This window comes from Canis lupus, chromosome X (assembly GCF_048164855.1).
Source record: "Canis lupus baileyi chromosome X, mCanLup2.hap1, whole genome shotgun sequence".
In the NCBI taxonomy this organism is placed as follows: Eukaryota; Metazoa; Chordata; class Mammalia; order Carnivora; family Canidae; genus Canis; species Canis lupus.
In genome coordinates, this window is record NC_132876.1 from 82,788,569 (window position 1) to 82,803,205 (window position 14,637).

General features: G+C 56.5%; 2 protein-coding genes across 8 annotated transcripts; one reads left to right on the plus strand and one right to left on the minus strand.

The window, feature by feature from the left end:
* Positions 1–934: 934 nt before the first annotated feature.
* Positions 935–10,452, plus strand: PRICKLE3 (prickle planar cell polarity protein 3). 7 transcript variants are annotated; one of them, XM_072816536.1, is made up of 10 exons: positions 989–1,128; positions 1,353–1,511; positions 2,190–2,409; positions 3,287–3,470; positions 5,246–5,359; positions 5,706–5,843; positions 6,636–6,839; positions 6,958–7,144; positions 8,756–9,067; positions 9,618–10,452. In XM_072816536.1, the coding sequence occupies exons 4-10, from the start codon at positions 3,363–3,365 to the stop codon at positions 10,211–10,213; spliced, it is 1,659 nt and encodes a 552-aa protein (XP_072672637.1). In that variant the 5' UTR covers positions 989–1,128; positions 1,353–1,511; positions 2,190–2,409; positions 3,287–3,362; the 3' UTR covers positions 10,214–10,452. The 7 variants fall into 7 exon arrangements, with proteins under 7 accessions (XP_072672636.1, XP_072672639.1, XP_072672634.1 ...); XM_072816537.1 differs by having other exon boundaries at positions 2,324–2,409; XM_072816535.1 differs by lacking the exon at positions 1,353–1,511 and having other exon boundaries at positions 935–1,128; positions 2,324–2,409.
* Positions 10,425–13,610, minus strand: PLP2 (proteolipid protein 2). The gene is made up of 5 exons (XM_072816542.1): positions 13,318–13,610; positions 11,886–12,038; positions 11,695–11,790; positions 11,065–11,155; positions 10,425–10,870 (listed from the first exon to the last, which is right to left on the minus strand). Exons 1-5 carry the CDS (start codon positions 13,411–13,413, stop codon positions 10,848–10,850), a joined length of 459 nt encoding a protein of 152 aa, XP_072672643.1. The 5' UTR covers positions 13,414–13,610; the 3' UTR covers positions 10,425–10,847.
* Positions 13,611–14,637: the final 1,027 nt, after the last annotated feature.

The window sequence follows — 14,637 nt, forward strand, 5'->3', positions numbered from 1 at the left end:
CCCAAGTTCTGACTGTGGGCCGGGGACCCCCCTCCTCCTAGCCCTGAGGCACAGCGAAGCCTGACAGGCAAAGGAGAGACTCCCAGCTATGGGACTGAGCTCAGCAAAAGGGCTATCTAACTGCAGAGAAAAAATAGGAGCCAGGGAGGGAAGGCTTTAAGATCTATTTCTCAGGGGGCGGCTGGGTGGCTCAGTTGCTTAAGCCTCCACCTTCAGGTCCCATCGTGATACTGGGTTGGGGCCCTGTCGTGATCTTGGGGTCCTGAGATCGAGCCCCACGTCGGGCTCCCTGCTCTGCAAGGAGTCAGCTTCTCGTCCCTCTGCCTGCTCCACTTCTGTTTAAAAAAAAAATTGATTTCTCAGGACTTAGGGGGCAAGACAGCTGGGCCTGTTAGGAAGGAGAGGGAGTGGGTAGTGGGGCCTCGGAACCTGGCCAGTGACTTTAACCTTTTCCCCATAAATCTCAAACAGTCCTGGCTCTGATAGGGTTTGGGAGTGGAGGCTGTAGGGGGTGGATAAGAGCTCCCTCTCTGATGAGTGGTGAGGGAGCGCCAGCTGGAACTGCGGTGGGCTTGGGGATCATTCTTGCAGTATTCATCCGGGGAAAGAGGCCCTGGGAATATCCCCAGTGGGTAGGGGGCCAAGAGGTGGCCTTAACCCCTCCTCCAAATAAACAGCCAAGATAAATGGACACGAAATGCCAATACTAGTGCCCTAGCGCACCACTTCCAAGTCCGCCCTCCTCCACTCCAGAGCCCTCAAGCCCTAGAATATCCCGGGAGAGGCCATGTGTTACCCTGGGGCTCCGGGCCGAGCCTTCTGAGGCCTGGCTCCCGCCCCAGGGCAGGAAGGCTGGGGAGCGCTCGCGTCCAGCGCTCCTGCGCTGCGTGCCCCTCACCTCTAGGCAGGGGGCGCCGCGGCCCCGGAGTGAGTGCAGGGCCAGGGGCGGGCCGTGCGGGCGCGCTCCTCCCACGCCGGTGTCAGATTTACGGAACAGAGCTCCTAGGCCGGACGCGCGGCGGGCTGACCGCCGGGAGGATTCCATCCTGCCTGACCCTGCCCGGCCTGACCCTGCCTGGGCGCGCCATGTTCGCGCGTGGGTCCAGGAGGCGCCGCTCTGGGCGCGCGGTGAGCGAGACTCGGGGCAGCGGTGGGAGGCAGGGGTAAACTGAGGCGCAGGAGAGCGGGCAGGGGATTGGGATAGGGAGGAGGTGCTCCACCGAGGATCTGGGAATCCCCATCCACAGATTCCTAGAACAGAGGGGTCAGGGCTGCTGGAAGCGTGTGGATTAAGGAAAAGAGAGATCTGGTGGCACCTGCTCCCTAATCACCTCTCTGCACACTTCTATCAGCACCCTCAGAGACCTGATGGGCTCCCCTCTCATGTGAATTCTGGGAGGGGATTCTGAGGGCCAAAAGACTGGATCCTAGGGTCCTGGATTGAGTAAAGACCTCCTGTGCTTCTGAGGGAAGGGACTTCCCCTGTACCTTGGCAGAAGGTGATCTTAAGGGTGAGGTCCTACACTCCTGGGGTGCCTGAATATTAAGGGTCTGGGGATTGGGATTTGGGGAACCAGGGCTTCCAGGCTTCTACTTGAGCCAGGAGCTTTCTGACTTCTTAGCGGGGTAGCTCTTCCTTTGGAGGGGGTTCTTAAGTGGGGTCTGGGTTTGGTGTTCCAGAGGAGTGAATAGCCCTAGGATATGAAGGGTAAAGGCCAAGGCTTCTTGGGATCAGGATTACTGAATGGATCAGGGGCCTCCTGAGATCCTGAGGGAGGGTCTCCAATTCCTTAGGTATGAAAAGGGGAAGCCAGGGTTTTGAGGACAGGCTGTTGAGATTCAGAAAAGAGGGGAGGGTTCATGTTGGGGATCCCAAGTAAGGATGGGGCCTCAGACTCCTACCCTGTGGAACTGGAGTGCCTCCGGCCTCCTGGGTGGAGAAGGGGCCAGGATGAGGCCTGGGAGGAGACACCCAGATTTGGGACTCTGTGGTCTGGTGGGGAGAGTACTCTGAGTTCTGGGGGGAGGTGTTTGAGGCCTGGAGGAGTTAGAGGCTGGTGGGATGTGTCCAAGGCTGGGTGAGGGGAAGGGAATTCCCTGAAAAAGGGGTATATGGGGAGGTGGCCTCAGCTGCCCCGCCTCTACCTCAGTTGTGTCCTCCTTCTTCCGCGCTTTTGGTGCTGTCCCAGCCTGCCCAGCGCTGCCCTGGTGGGACAGGCCCCAGCGTGTGGTCGCGGGCCTTGGAGTGGAGAGGAGGGCGTTGACTTCTCTCTCCCCGCCCCCGCGCCGTGCCTGTTCCCGCGTCTGCCCCCACCCACTTCAGCCTCCAGAGTTGGAGGACCCAGATCGCGGCCAGCCCTGCAACTCCTGCAGGGAGCAGTGCCCCGGCTTCCTGTTGCATGGATGGAGGTAAGTGACGATCCCAGGGCCTCGCCTTTGTCTGGGCCCCGCCCTTGGGGGGAAACCCCTAGAAGCTCTGGCCACACCTCTAGACTTGAGCCCTGTCCACCAGAGCAGCTCCGTTGGGGCAAGAGCCTCCGGCTTAGACTCAGGGCCCCGCCCCCTGACTCGTTCCCAATTGTCCTGTTCCCAGGAAAGCTCCACCCACTACATAGCCCCGCCCCTAGAAATGTTCTCTGGGCGCCACGGAGTCCCATCCCTAGGGCAATCCTCAGTCCCAGGCCCTGAGCATTGTCCACTGACATCCAGCCCTTCTCAGGCTCAGAACTCCTCTCACAGACCATGTCCTATCCTCCCACTGGAGCCCTGTATCCAGAATGTCTCATAAAATACCACAGAGTCCACAGCTGGCACATTCAGGCCCTTACATAGAGGCTCAGAGCCTCCACCTGCCCACAAGTTCAGAGCCACAGCACAGGCTAGAGCCCACCTCTAGGGATAAAGTTCCCCCCACAACATCCAAAGCCAGTCCTGAGGAGAAACCCCTAAATTTATAACTGCAATCTCAGACTCAGAGCTCCACCCCTATTCAGGCCCATCACCAGGAAAGTCTGACCTGAGTCCCAGAGGTAAAAGTCAGGGAATGGCCTTGAGACCCCCACGGCCCCACCCCCAGCTGGAGACAGCCACGCCCTCCACTCCTGTCTCACCCACAGCAGTCTTGGGCCCCCTGCCCCCCCCCCACTCGGGGCCGGATCCTCATCCAGGCTCAGAATCTTTTGGTGGTGATGCTATACGTGTCCCTCCCCTCTAGCTGGACTTCCTTGGGCTGCTGCTTCCATGTGAGCTACCACTTAATAATTGACCCCCATCCCGGCCCCCTCAGAAAGATCTGTCAGCACTGCAAATGCCCAAGGGAAGAGCATGCTGTTCATTCGGTGCCTGTGGACCTGGAACGTATCATGTGTCGCCTAATCTCAGACTTCCAGCGCCACTCCATCTCTGACGATGACTCAGGCTGTGCCTCGGAGGAGTATGCCTGGGTGCCTCCTGGGCTCAAGCCAGAGCAGGTGACCAGAGGCTGCCACCCCCTCTTGTTGTCCAGTAGATGCGCGCACACCCACAGGCACACAAAGACACACACTCAGAAACCTATTTCCGGGACAACACTAGACTGAATGTACCCTTCTAACCCCTCTGTAATCCCACAGTGATCAGCTCCCCCACAATGCTCAGGGAACAGTGAATGATCCCTGAGTCGGTCGGTCAGGCCCTGTTCACCCCGCTCCTATTCTGCGCCTTAACTCCGGTCTTATCCCAGCACTTCGTGTACCACATCTCCATTAGTTGATTCGTTCAACAAATAGTTATTGAGCACCTACTGCATGTCAGACACTGCTCTAGGCACTGAGGACACAGCAGGTGGAGAAAACACAAACAAAATAGTGGAGGGAGGGAACTGTTAGAATTGTAAATAGGGTGCCCAGGTCAGCCTCTGTGAAGATATGTTTGGGCTTTGTGAAGGAGGTAAAGAATGCCATGCAGATACCCAAGGTTAGAGCTACCCGAGCAGAAGGAGTAGCTGATGCAAATGTCCTGAGGCAAGAGTGTACTTGGCCTGCAAGAGGAATCCTTAGGAGATCGGTGCAGCTGGAGCAGAGTGAGTGACTGGGAGAGTGGGTGGAGGTGAGGTCTGGTGTGGGGTGGGCACCGAGAGGATTTTGACCTCTACTCTGAATGGAGGAGGAGCCAACAAAAATGTTGTGAGCAGAGAAGGGCTGTGGTTTGTTTTAGGATTTAACAGGCTCCCTCTAGCTGCTGGGAGGAAAATAGGCTGTAGGGGCGAGGGCCGAAGCAGGGGGCCAGTGGCTGAAGACTATGCCGGTGGTGGAAGTAGCAAGTGGTGGTCCGATTCCGGATGTTTCAAAAGCAGAGCTAAAAGGATTTGCTTGTGGGTGTGTGAGAAAGAGGAGTCAGAGATAACCTCAAGGATGGATGGATGAACCAATAGGGTTCAGGCCAAGGCAGGAGCAAACCGAGTAGTAAGAGTGTAAGTCTGGTCTTGGCCATCTGGAGTTTTAGATGCCTGTTAGAGATCTGAGTGGCCATATGGCCTGGAACTCAAGGGAGACGTCACGGGGCTGGGGGTATGCATGTGTGAGGCAGGAGGTTGGGTGTGATTCCCAAGGGAGTGAATGAAGAGAATCCAGAGAACCAGGGATGAGCCCTAAGGGTCCTCCCACATCTGGGGGTCAGCTAGTTGAGGAAGAACCAAAAGGGAGACAGAGAAGGAACAGCTAGTAATGTAGGAAGAAACCGAGAAAGCCAAGGGAACAAAGTGTTTCCAGGAAGAGGGAGTGATCAACTGAGTCCAGTGCTATTGATGGGTCTATCGAATGAGGACTGAAACCTGGAAAAGGATTTTTAATGGTGTAGACATCGTCAATGGGACGGATTGGGACAGGACAGGACGGGAAGGCTTGGGATGAGGGGCAGGGACAGAAGGGGTGGAAAAGCCCGAGTGGAGTCAGGTCTGGAGACAATGAGAGGAGAGGAAGTGGAAGCAGCTGATGCACACCACTCTTTGGTGGAACTCTGCTATAAAAGACCAGTGGAGAGCAGCTGGAGAAAAATGTGGGGTCAAAGCAGTGTATTTGGGAGGTGATGGAAAGGATCCAGCCTGGAGGAAGGGGCGATGGAGAATGTCAGTCAACATGTCCCTTCTGATGACTTGAATATTCTCAAGGAATAGGGCCCCTATACCCCACTGCCTCCCAACTCATCCCTCGTCTCAACTGTTCTCTCCTGCCCACCCCCACCCCACCCCCGCCCCGTGTCCTCCCAGGTATACCAGTTTTTCAGCTGCCTCCCAGAGGACAAGGTCCCCTATGTCAACAGTCCCGGGGAAAAATACAGGATCAAGCAGCTGCTGTATCAGCTGCCCCCACATGACAGTGAGGTAAGGAGAGAGGAGACAGGAAGGGCATGCCAGGTCCAGTTTGGGGGCCAAGGTACACAGCTTGGGCAGATGCTAAGCAGCTGGAAAGAAATGGACAGAGTCAGAGGAGGAAAGGTAAGCTGATCCCGACATGGAAGGTCTGGATAGGCAGGGACAATTGAGACATTCCTGGGCAAAACCACGACTGAGCCCCTGAGAGAAGAGGTAAGGGGTGGCAATTTCGGGCAGGAAGCACCACCTCTACAAAGGTCTAGAAGTAAACTCCTTTTGAGTGTGGATGAATTCTGGGAGTGGGGGGAGGAAGGCAGGCCTGGCGGGAGGAGCCTGGAAGACCCTCCTACCCCAGGCACAGTACTGCACAGCGCTGGAAGAGGAGGAGAAGAAAGAGCTCAGATCCTTCAGCCAGCAGCGGAAGCGGGAAAATCTGGGCCGTGGCACGGTGCGCATCTTCCCCGTGACCATCACCGGAGCCATCTGTGAGGAGGTGAGCCACGGAAGGCCCCCCATGAATGAGAGCAGTGCCTCTGCTCCGGGCCCTGGAAGGAGGAGGCGGCCTGCCACTTAAGCACTCAAGGTCTGTCTCCAGTGTTCTAACATCCCCTCACTTCCCACTGCTGGGCAAGGACCTTGCCTTAGGGCCTCCCTGGCCAGCAGGATCTGCCTGTAGGGCCCCCTGGTGGACAGGGCCTGTTCCTTAGATCTCACCCTTGACTTTGAGTCTGTCTCTGAGCAGACCCTAGTTGACCTTCTCTATTCATTCCCTCTACACAGTGAATGTGAGGTGTAGGTTGTCTCTCTGGTCCTCTTGTGGTTGAGACATGTCCTTAAGAGCTGACCCACAAAAAAAAAAAAAAAAAAAAAAGAGCTGACCCACAGGGGCAGGGCCTGTCTATAGGGCCCCATGGTGGGTGGAATTTTCTTCATGGTCCCTCCAGGTAGGTGGAACCCAACCCTAGATCCTCCTGTTAGGTTCTCAGTGAAGTTTGTCACTGAGGTTCCCCCACGGAGCCTGGCCTGTCTCTTCCATTTCCCCAGCTCCCTGAGGATGAGACTTGCCTTGAAGGCCACCCACAATTAAAAGGGCCTGTCTCTATGGTTTCCCCCAGAAGTAGGGTCAGTCTTAGGGTACCCTCCCGTGTTTGTGGGGCCTATCTAAAAGCCCACGAGTATAACCAGTCACAAAGGTCTGCCAGAGGAAGGCCCAAGTGTGACATGTCTTGGCTGACCCCCATCCATCTGACCATCTTGGTGGCAGTGTCTCTCTGTCACTTGGCAGTGCGGGAAACAAATTGGAGGTGGGGACATCGCGGTGTTTGCCAGTCGAGCGGGCCTGGGTGCCTGCTGGCACCCGCAGTGCTTTGTGTGCTGCACATGCCGCGAGCTGCTGGTGGACCTCATCTACTTCTATCATGCTGGCAAAGTCTACTGTGGCCGCCACCACGCCGAACGCCTGCGCCCACGCTGCCAAGCCTGTGACGAGGTTCATGCCTCTCTGCCCTGGGGATGGGAGTGGAGGGTGAGCAGGGCCAGGGGCAGGCCCTTCTGATGGCCAAGGTGGCCTGTGTGTGTGTGTCACTGTTTCCCCTCCCCCCACCCAGATCATCTTCTCCCCTGAGTGCACGGAGGCTGAGGGCCGGCACTGGCACATGGGCCACTTCTGCTGCTTTGAGTGTGAAGCATCGCTAGGAGGCCAGCGTTACGTTATGCGTCAGAGCCGCCCCCACTGCTGTGCCTGCTATGAGGCCCGCCACGCAGAGTACTGTGATGGCTGTGGGGAACACATTGGTGGGTAAACGTGAAACTGGGCTGGGGGGACAGGCAGACAGCTGGGCCATAGCACCACCCCACCAGGGTCCTCTATTATATGCCATACTTTCAATCTAGCACCAGCACCATGGCCCTATACCCTTCACTGCAAGTCCCCCACCAGTGTCCCCCATTGTGCTTGTGCTTTCTAAACCCCACCTGCAGGACACTAGGCACCACTGCGCATCTAGGCCCACTTCCAGAGTTCCCTCTTTTTTTTTTTTTTTTTTGAAATTACAAAGCTACTTTTAATACTTTGGGGTGAGCCCCACAGGAATAAAAAACACTGGGAAGTGGTAACCCCCTCACCCCCAGGCGTGGCCCAGGGGGAGAGAGGCTACCTAAGGGGAAGGAAGCACAAAAGGGACCCGCTGCAGACTCAGGGCAAAGGGAATGCCATCGGTGCTGGAACCTGTGAGCACTGCAGGAGAAAACGCGAGTGTGGTGGGACTGGCTCCAGGCACACAGGCAAAGGGCAAGAGGGTTGGACACGAAGCCACAAACGAACTTGGGTTCCTCCTTCTTCTCGTTTGCCTTTTTCTGCTTCTGCTGCATGATCTCCGAGTCCCTGGGGGTAGAGATGATGGGGCACTCTGCTTGCGGGGGGCAGCAGAAAGCCCATCATCTCGGCGCTTTCCCTTAACCAAGTCGCTTTGCTTTTTCATATTCTTCTGGCAGGCGAGCTCGCACTGGTTACCGTGGGTCATGGCAACGGCAACGGCAGCGGCTCCGGCCTGCCTCCCTTGTGTCCCCTTGTTCTGTCCGATGTTGCAGGCCCCCCAGAGTTCCCTCTAATTCCCAGGCCCTGGGGCTACCCTCTTACTCCCTCAGCCAAGGCCCAACACCCCTAGACTCCTCTTGTTCTTTTTTTTTTTTTTTTTTTTTTTTTTTTTTTTTTAAAGATTTTTAATTTATTTATTCATGAGAGAGAGAGAGAGAGAGAGAGAGGCAGAGACACAGGCAGAGGGAGAAGCAGGCTCCATGCACCGGGAGCCTGACGTGGGATTCGATCCCGGGTCTCCAGGATCGCGCCCTGGGCCAAAGGCAGGCGCTAAACCGCTGCGCCACCCAGGGATCCCGACTCCTCTTGTTCTCTAGAGATTCCTCCCTCAGCCTAGGTCCTGTCCTACCTTCTAAGCCACACCCCACCCTCTAAGACCCACTCCTTTCCCACCAAGGCCCTTCGATACCTTCTAAGCCCTGCCCCCACCACCCAGGCCTCTTCTTCAGATTCACTTCCTACATTCTGTCCCCCTGAAGCCACCTCTTAATGTCCAAGCCTGACCCACATGTTAGAGTCCAATGCCCACCCCCAGTCTGGGAGGGGGCACCCTGGGAAAGAAAGAGGAGAAGACATCAGCCAGTTTCCAGGAGAGAATGGATGAGGAACTTTAGGGTGAAACCCAAACCTCGGTTTCCCTGCTTTCTCCATAGAAGGGCCCCATTCTGGAGAGTTGAGGGTGGGGAGGGCATCTTGGGGTACCCTGCCTCAGATTCCCTTCCTCTTCCCAAGAGGGGCCCCATTCAGGACAGTTGGGGATATGCCTGATGGTTCTGACTCAGTTTCCCCTCTGTCTTTGGTCCCCACAGGCCTGGACCAGGGCCAGATGGCGTATGAGGGCCAGCACTGGCATGCCACCGACCGCTGCTTCTGCTGTAGTCGCTGTGGACGAGCCCTGCTGGGCCGCCCCTTCCTGCCACGCCGCGGTCTCATCTTCTGCTCCAGAGCCTGCAGCCTGGGGTCCGAGCCCACGAGTTCGGGGACTTCGGGGACCGGCCGCCAGAGCTGGAGTGCGGGCACAGTCTCTGCACCTCTCGCAGCCTCCTCGGCCTCTTTCTCGGCTGCAGAGGAGGAGACGGCAGAGACCGCCACCAAAGGAACTAGCACGGAGCCAGGGCCTGGTGAGCTAACCCTCAAGCCAAATGCGGCCTCTCGGCCTCTCGGTGTCCCCCCACTCCCCCCAACCCGGGCCCTCCCCTTGATTCACCCACACCCTTCACCTTCCCGCAGCCCTGGCCCCGCCCCCATCCCAGCCCTGGCTCCATCCCCAAGTCTCCAGCCACATGACCTGCCCTCGTGAACCCTGGCTCCACCCCCTGCTGTTAGAAGGCCTGTCCCCTGGCCTCAACTCGTTCCTTCTTGAGCCCAAATTCTTCCTCCTTTCCTCCAAACCCTTGACCTTCCACCCTCCGCGCCCAGGCCCACCCCCATTCTCTGGCAAACTTGGTCAGCCTTAGTTGATGTCACCACCTCCTTACATCAGAAGCCATGCTCTCATTCCCTCACCTAGAGCCCGCCCCAGGCCTCCTTTCTCCCAAATTACCCCCACCTTGCTGCCCCTCCTTGACCCTTGCTCCCACTTTCCCAGTCCTGATGGGGTCAAGTGGAGAGAAGGCCCTTCACAGTCATCCCCTCAGGGGCAATAACAGGGAATTGTTCCATCCTTTTCAGTTGCGGGCCCTGAGGAGCCTGCCCACTTTCTCAGGGGAGCCCCCCACCGCCACTCCATGCCAGAGCTGGGTCTCCGCGGCCCCCCCGAGCCACCCCCAGGACTCCCCAGCCAGCCTGACCCACCCCTGGAAGATGGTGCCTTTGGTCGCCAGAGCACCCCCCGCGTCAGCTTCCGTGACCCTCTGGTATCCGAGGGAGGCCCGCGGCGAACCCTGAGTGCACCCCCAGCCCAGCGTCGCAGGCCACGCAGTCCCCCACCTAGGGCCCCCACCCATCGCCGCCGCAGCAGCCGCCGCCGCCACCACCACCATCACCGCCGCCACTCTGGCAGACATCGCCACCACCAGTGTGACTTGGGATCGGGGTCGGACTCAGGATCTTGCTCCAGCTCGCCTTCTAGCCCCAGTTCTGAGTCCTCAGAGGAGGATGGCTTCTTCCTAGGAGAGCGCATCCCGCTGCCCCCACATCTGTGCAGGCTCAGGCCTGCTCAGGACAATGCAACTGGAACCCCCAAATCCCCATCTCCACAGCTCCCCAGGAGCTGGCGCCCAGGGATGCCTCGCCAGACCAGAGACAAGAACTGCATTGTGGCTTGAAGGCAGCGTAGTCCTGGAGGGCTCCATTGTCAAGTCAGCATAGATGATCCTGTCTCCCAACCTGAGTCATAAATACCCTTCCTCCTTCATCTGTTTGTGTTAATGAAGTAATTTAATATTTGTTGTAAAACAGGCCTGGCTTCTTTACCTCCTTGCTCCAGCTGTCCTCCTCCCTGACTTCCCCACTCCTGATGTTTGAGATTTATCCACATTTGATCAAAAGATTAATTTATTCATTATCACATGTTTTAACAATCTGTTTATTTATCCCTCCACAGAACCATCCCCCCCACACTGAGGAGTTTATTTGGTGCAGGTCACAGCCTGGGGCCTAGAGTCTGAAATCTGAGGCTCCCTCCTCCCCTTATTTTGTGGCTTAAGTGGGCGCATAGTCCAGGCAGAACAGTGTCTCCTGTTGGGTACTGCAGAAGGTAGGGGGACATAGGCACACCCATAAAGATGGCCACACCCAGGAGGGAGGACTGGCAGGACAGGAAGACAGATTCTCCCAATAAAGGCACTTGTACTTCAGTAAGGGGCTGGGAGTTGGCTGGGAGTGTTATAAGGGCAGGGAGGAGTCCTTTCGATGGGAAGTGTTATTTGCAGGTTTCAGAGAGAAATGAAGGGAGTTCACCTACACCGGGCCATCTGCAGGATCTGCAAGTGAGGAAAAGAGAGGAAAGCATGAGTAGGATCCATATGCCCATTTATAGACAAGTAATACTGAGGCTTATGGTACTTATTGGCACTAAGGCCATCAGTACCAATAAGGGGCATTCATGGCCTTGGGAGACTCCTTTCCTACTCTCCTCAGCACCCCAGGCAACACTCCCCCCAACACACACACTTACCAGTAGGGGCTGCTGTATGTCTTTGCTGCCGCAAGGGGAAGGTGATATAAGCATCATAGCCAAAGAGGCTTGTAGCGATTAGGCCCAGTACCTGAGGGTGGGGATGGGAGGGAGGGATGTTGGATCAGGTTGGTCAGCCTACTCAGCCTCTTGCTTCCTTGTATCTACCACCTCCAACGACTGCCCCCCATGCAGGGATGGTGACTAAAACCCCAGATTGGGAAGCCACAGAGCCCCAGGGAAAGGCCAGGAGACTGGAATCTACCCCACCCTCCCTCCGAGAACCCCTCAACACAGGATAACCACATGATGGCCCCACATGTCAGTGGCGCCATTCACACTGTACATTTGAGACAAAGTTCTAGCAGATGGTAGCCTATTGTGTTGACAAAGGGACTGTCTCTTTGTGCTTTCCACAAAGGTTCCTGTGTTGGACAAGGCATGGCCTTTTCCAGCAAAGGATGATCTTGGGAGGAGAACCAGAGCCTGGGCCAGACGTTCCTGCAGGCTCTGAGTGTGGCCTGCTATGGGTCACATACTTTCTGCCAAAAGCAGAGGCAGAACTGACCCCTGTATTCTCATTCCCCACCCTCACCCCCACCACTTTGGAGCTGCCTCTGTGGCTTTTACCCCCGCGATGATTTTGGAGTGGTTTCCTCCTTCAACAAGGACAACGATGGAGGTGATCAGGTAGAGGATGGCTGCTATGAGGGTTCGGAAGAAATCCTGTGAGGTGTGGGCAGAAGAGGGAAGTCAGCATTAAAAATTACCAGGACCGTCCCAACTGCCCAAGCCCCTCCCTAGCCTTGCCGCTTTCTCACACTCCAAGGCCAGTTGATGATCTGTATCTTGGTGTGCAGGTCACACATGTAGATGACAAAGAAGATAGCAGCAAGGATCATCTCCACCACTGACAGGGAGGAGTATCCTGGTGTGGAGGCACTGAAGCAGATCAGAATCACCAGGCACAGTATCTGGAAGAATGACAGGAGAAAGGGGGCCTCGATCAGCTCCCAGGGCTGAAGGGATTGGTTTAAATTGGAGGTCTTGGGGTACCTGGGTGACTCAGTGGTTGAGCATCTGTCTTTGGCTCAGGTCATGATCCCAGGGTCTTGGGATGGATTCCCACATCAGGCTCCCTGCAGGGAGCCTGCTTCTCCTTCTGCCTCTGTCTCTGCCTCTCTCTCTCTGCATTTCTCATGAGTAAATAAATAAAATCTTAAAAGATAAATAAATAAATTGGAGGTCTCAAACTCCAAAGATGCCTACCAGGACGAGAAAGATGACAACTAATAATAGCTAAACATTTATCGTGTGCTCGCTGTGTCCCGAATGTTGTTCTAGGAGCTGTACAAGTACTAATTTATTTAATCATCACGACAACCTAATGAGCTGGGTGCTGTTATTAGTATCTTTATTTTATAGAAAAGTGAGGCACAGAGAGCTTAAGTGACTTGCCCGGAGTCACCTAGCTAGTAAGGGGTAGAGTTGGGTGCCTCCGTTTCCCCCCTTTTTCCTTTCAGCACGGGGCGGGCTGCAGGGAGTGGTGCCGCCAGGTGTTTGGTGAGCACTGCTGGTGCCAGCTCTGGAGCCTTCATAGAGGCGGGACCTGCGGTTCCCTCGGCAACCCCTTTGGGAAGCGGTGAGAGTGACACCGGGAAGGGCAAGGCTCTGTTAAAGGTGTCGCACCGCTTTTACAAGTGAATCAAAGGCGGCGCCCACTTTGAGGGGTGCGGGCGGCCCAGGCTCCCCAGCAGCCCAAATAGCTAACGACCTCCTGCCCCACCACAGAAGGGCGAGGAAGAACTGGTAAAGGGCGGACCTCCCTACCCCGCAGGACCAGCGCTCAGGGCCCCACCCCAACAGGCCCCGCCCCTGGGCGCACAGCCAACCCGCCCGCCAGTGCCCAGGCCGCGCCACGCCCTGCCACGGGAGGCCCCCCACCTCCTAGCCCCGTGGGATCTCGCCCAAGAGCCCACCCACGTGTCCGCGCCGTCTCCCTCCACAGGGCTCCCCATATGCGCTATGGGCCCCTGGCGCCACCCCATAGCCCAGCGGCTCCTGATTACCTTCTCCAAATCCCAGTGGCTAGCCGTGAGTCCCCGGTTTCGGGCCTCCGCCACGACCCCACCCACCCGCGCCCGCTGCGGAGCGCCTCCAGGCCTGCGCCAGCCTCACCCGGGGCCTCCCAGCTCCGCGTGGTCCGGCCACTCCACCCCACCTTTGCCCACCCGCCTATCCCGGGACACTCACAATCTCGGCAAACAGGAGAATTCCCTTTCGGGTGCGCGAAAAGTTGGTGCAGGCGGCCCAGCAGCCGGGGGCCGAGAGGCGCTCGGAATCCGCCATGGGGTGGGCCGGAGTCCCTAGGGGCACGGAGTATCTAGTCGCTTGCTCGCGGATTCGGGGACGCTGCACACCCTGCCGTCTTGCCCGCTGTCTGGCCGGGAAGGGGGCCCCCGGGGCGAAGGAGGGAGTGAATCACCTCACGGAGCAGAAGCGGGCGGGGCCGGAGGGGGCCGGGCCAGGTGGCTGCCGCCCCGGAAGCCCCTTCGCCCCGCCCGCCAAGGATACTCCCGGCCTGGCGTGGAGCCCCCGGGGCGCCCCATCTCCGGGGGCGCCTAGCTTTTGAGGCTTAGCAGTTCGGGGTACCATGCGCGGTAACGGCGAGACTTTTTGCGCCTTCAAAATAGGAATGCTTTCGATGCTGCCTCAATTCAGAACCGCGGGTATCTGGTTTTGGGGAGGAGTGTGACTCAGTTTCCTTAGGTGTAAAAGTGGCCGAGGCCGTGGTCAAACCCAGGTACTTTTCCAGAATTCTTAATATTTCGGATCTTAGAAAGTTGTGTATGTCTTAACACCCTTGGCGAGGTCTGAAGCAGCCCTGTTTAAAAAAAAATTACAACACCTCAGTCCAGGGCGTGATCCTGGAGACCTGGAATCCCCACGTCGGGCTCCCTGTATGGAGCCTGCTTCTCCCTCTGCCTCTCTCTCTCTCTCTCTCTCTGTGTGTCTCTCATGAATAAGTAAATAAATAAAATCTTTTTTTTAAATTACAACACCTTAATATTTATTCAAGAAAGGAAAAAAAAAAAGGAGGTGAAAGTCATTCACAGTAAGTCCTATAAGCCAGAACCGAAAATTGTCTCATTCCCTCAGGTTAGGTTTTTTTTTACTTATTTATTTATGATAGGCACACAGTGAGAGAGAGAGAGAGAGAGAGGCAGGCGCTAAACCACTGCGCCACCCAGGGATCCCCTCAGGTTAGGTTTTGTAACCAAATGGTGCCCAACACATGGGAAAGCTTTTTCCGGAGCTTTTCTGACTTCAAAATTTCAGATAAAGGATCATGGTGGGTGGAATAAACCTCTTAGCAGGGATGGAAATGTGACTGCATTAGCGCACAGGCTAAGAGAGAACAGGACTTGGTGACCATCAAGCTGCTCAGTAAATGGGGACAGACATTATTAACAGTGTCACCACCCAGGGTCTGATTCTCTGTTCTGCAGTCCTAGGGAAGCCCTGGCCTTAAGTGCGGGGCCTCTGTTTCCTGGTTCTAAGGAGAGGAGCTAC

Bases quoted from the DNA above. Each gene is read 5' to 3' on its own strand.
- PRICKLE3 (XM_072816535.1), top strand. From the start codon at position 1,087: ATGTTCGCGCGTGGGTCCAGGAGGCGCCGCTCTGGGCGCGCG. The intron at 3,471-5,245 runs GTGACCAGAGGC...GTGTCCTCCCAG, and splicing joins CTGGGCTCAAGCCAGAGCAG to GTATACCAGTTTTTCAGCTG. The intron at 9,068-9,617 runs GTGAGCTAACCC...CATCCTTTTCAG, and splicing joins TAGCACGGAGCCAGGGCCTG to TTGCGGGCCCTGAGGAGCCT.
- PLP2 (XM_072816542.1), bottom strand. From the start codon at position 13,413: ATGGCGGATTCCGAGCGCCTCTCGGCCCCCGGCTGCTGGGCCGCCTGC. The intron at 12,039-13,317 runs GTGAGTGTCCCG...TCATTCTTCCAG, and splicing joins TTCTCCTGTTTGCCGAGATT to ATACTGTGCCTGGTGATTCT. The intron at 11,791-11,885 runs GTGAGAAAGCGG...CACACCTCACAG, and splicing joins TCATCAACTGGCCTTGGAGT to GATTTCTTCCGAACCCTCAT.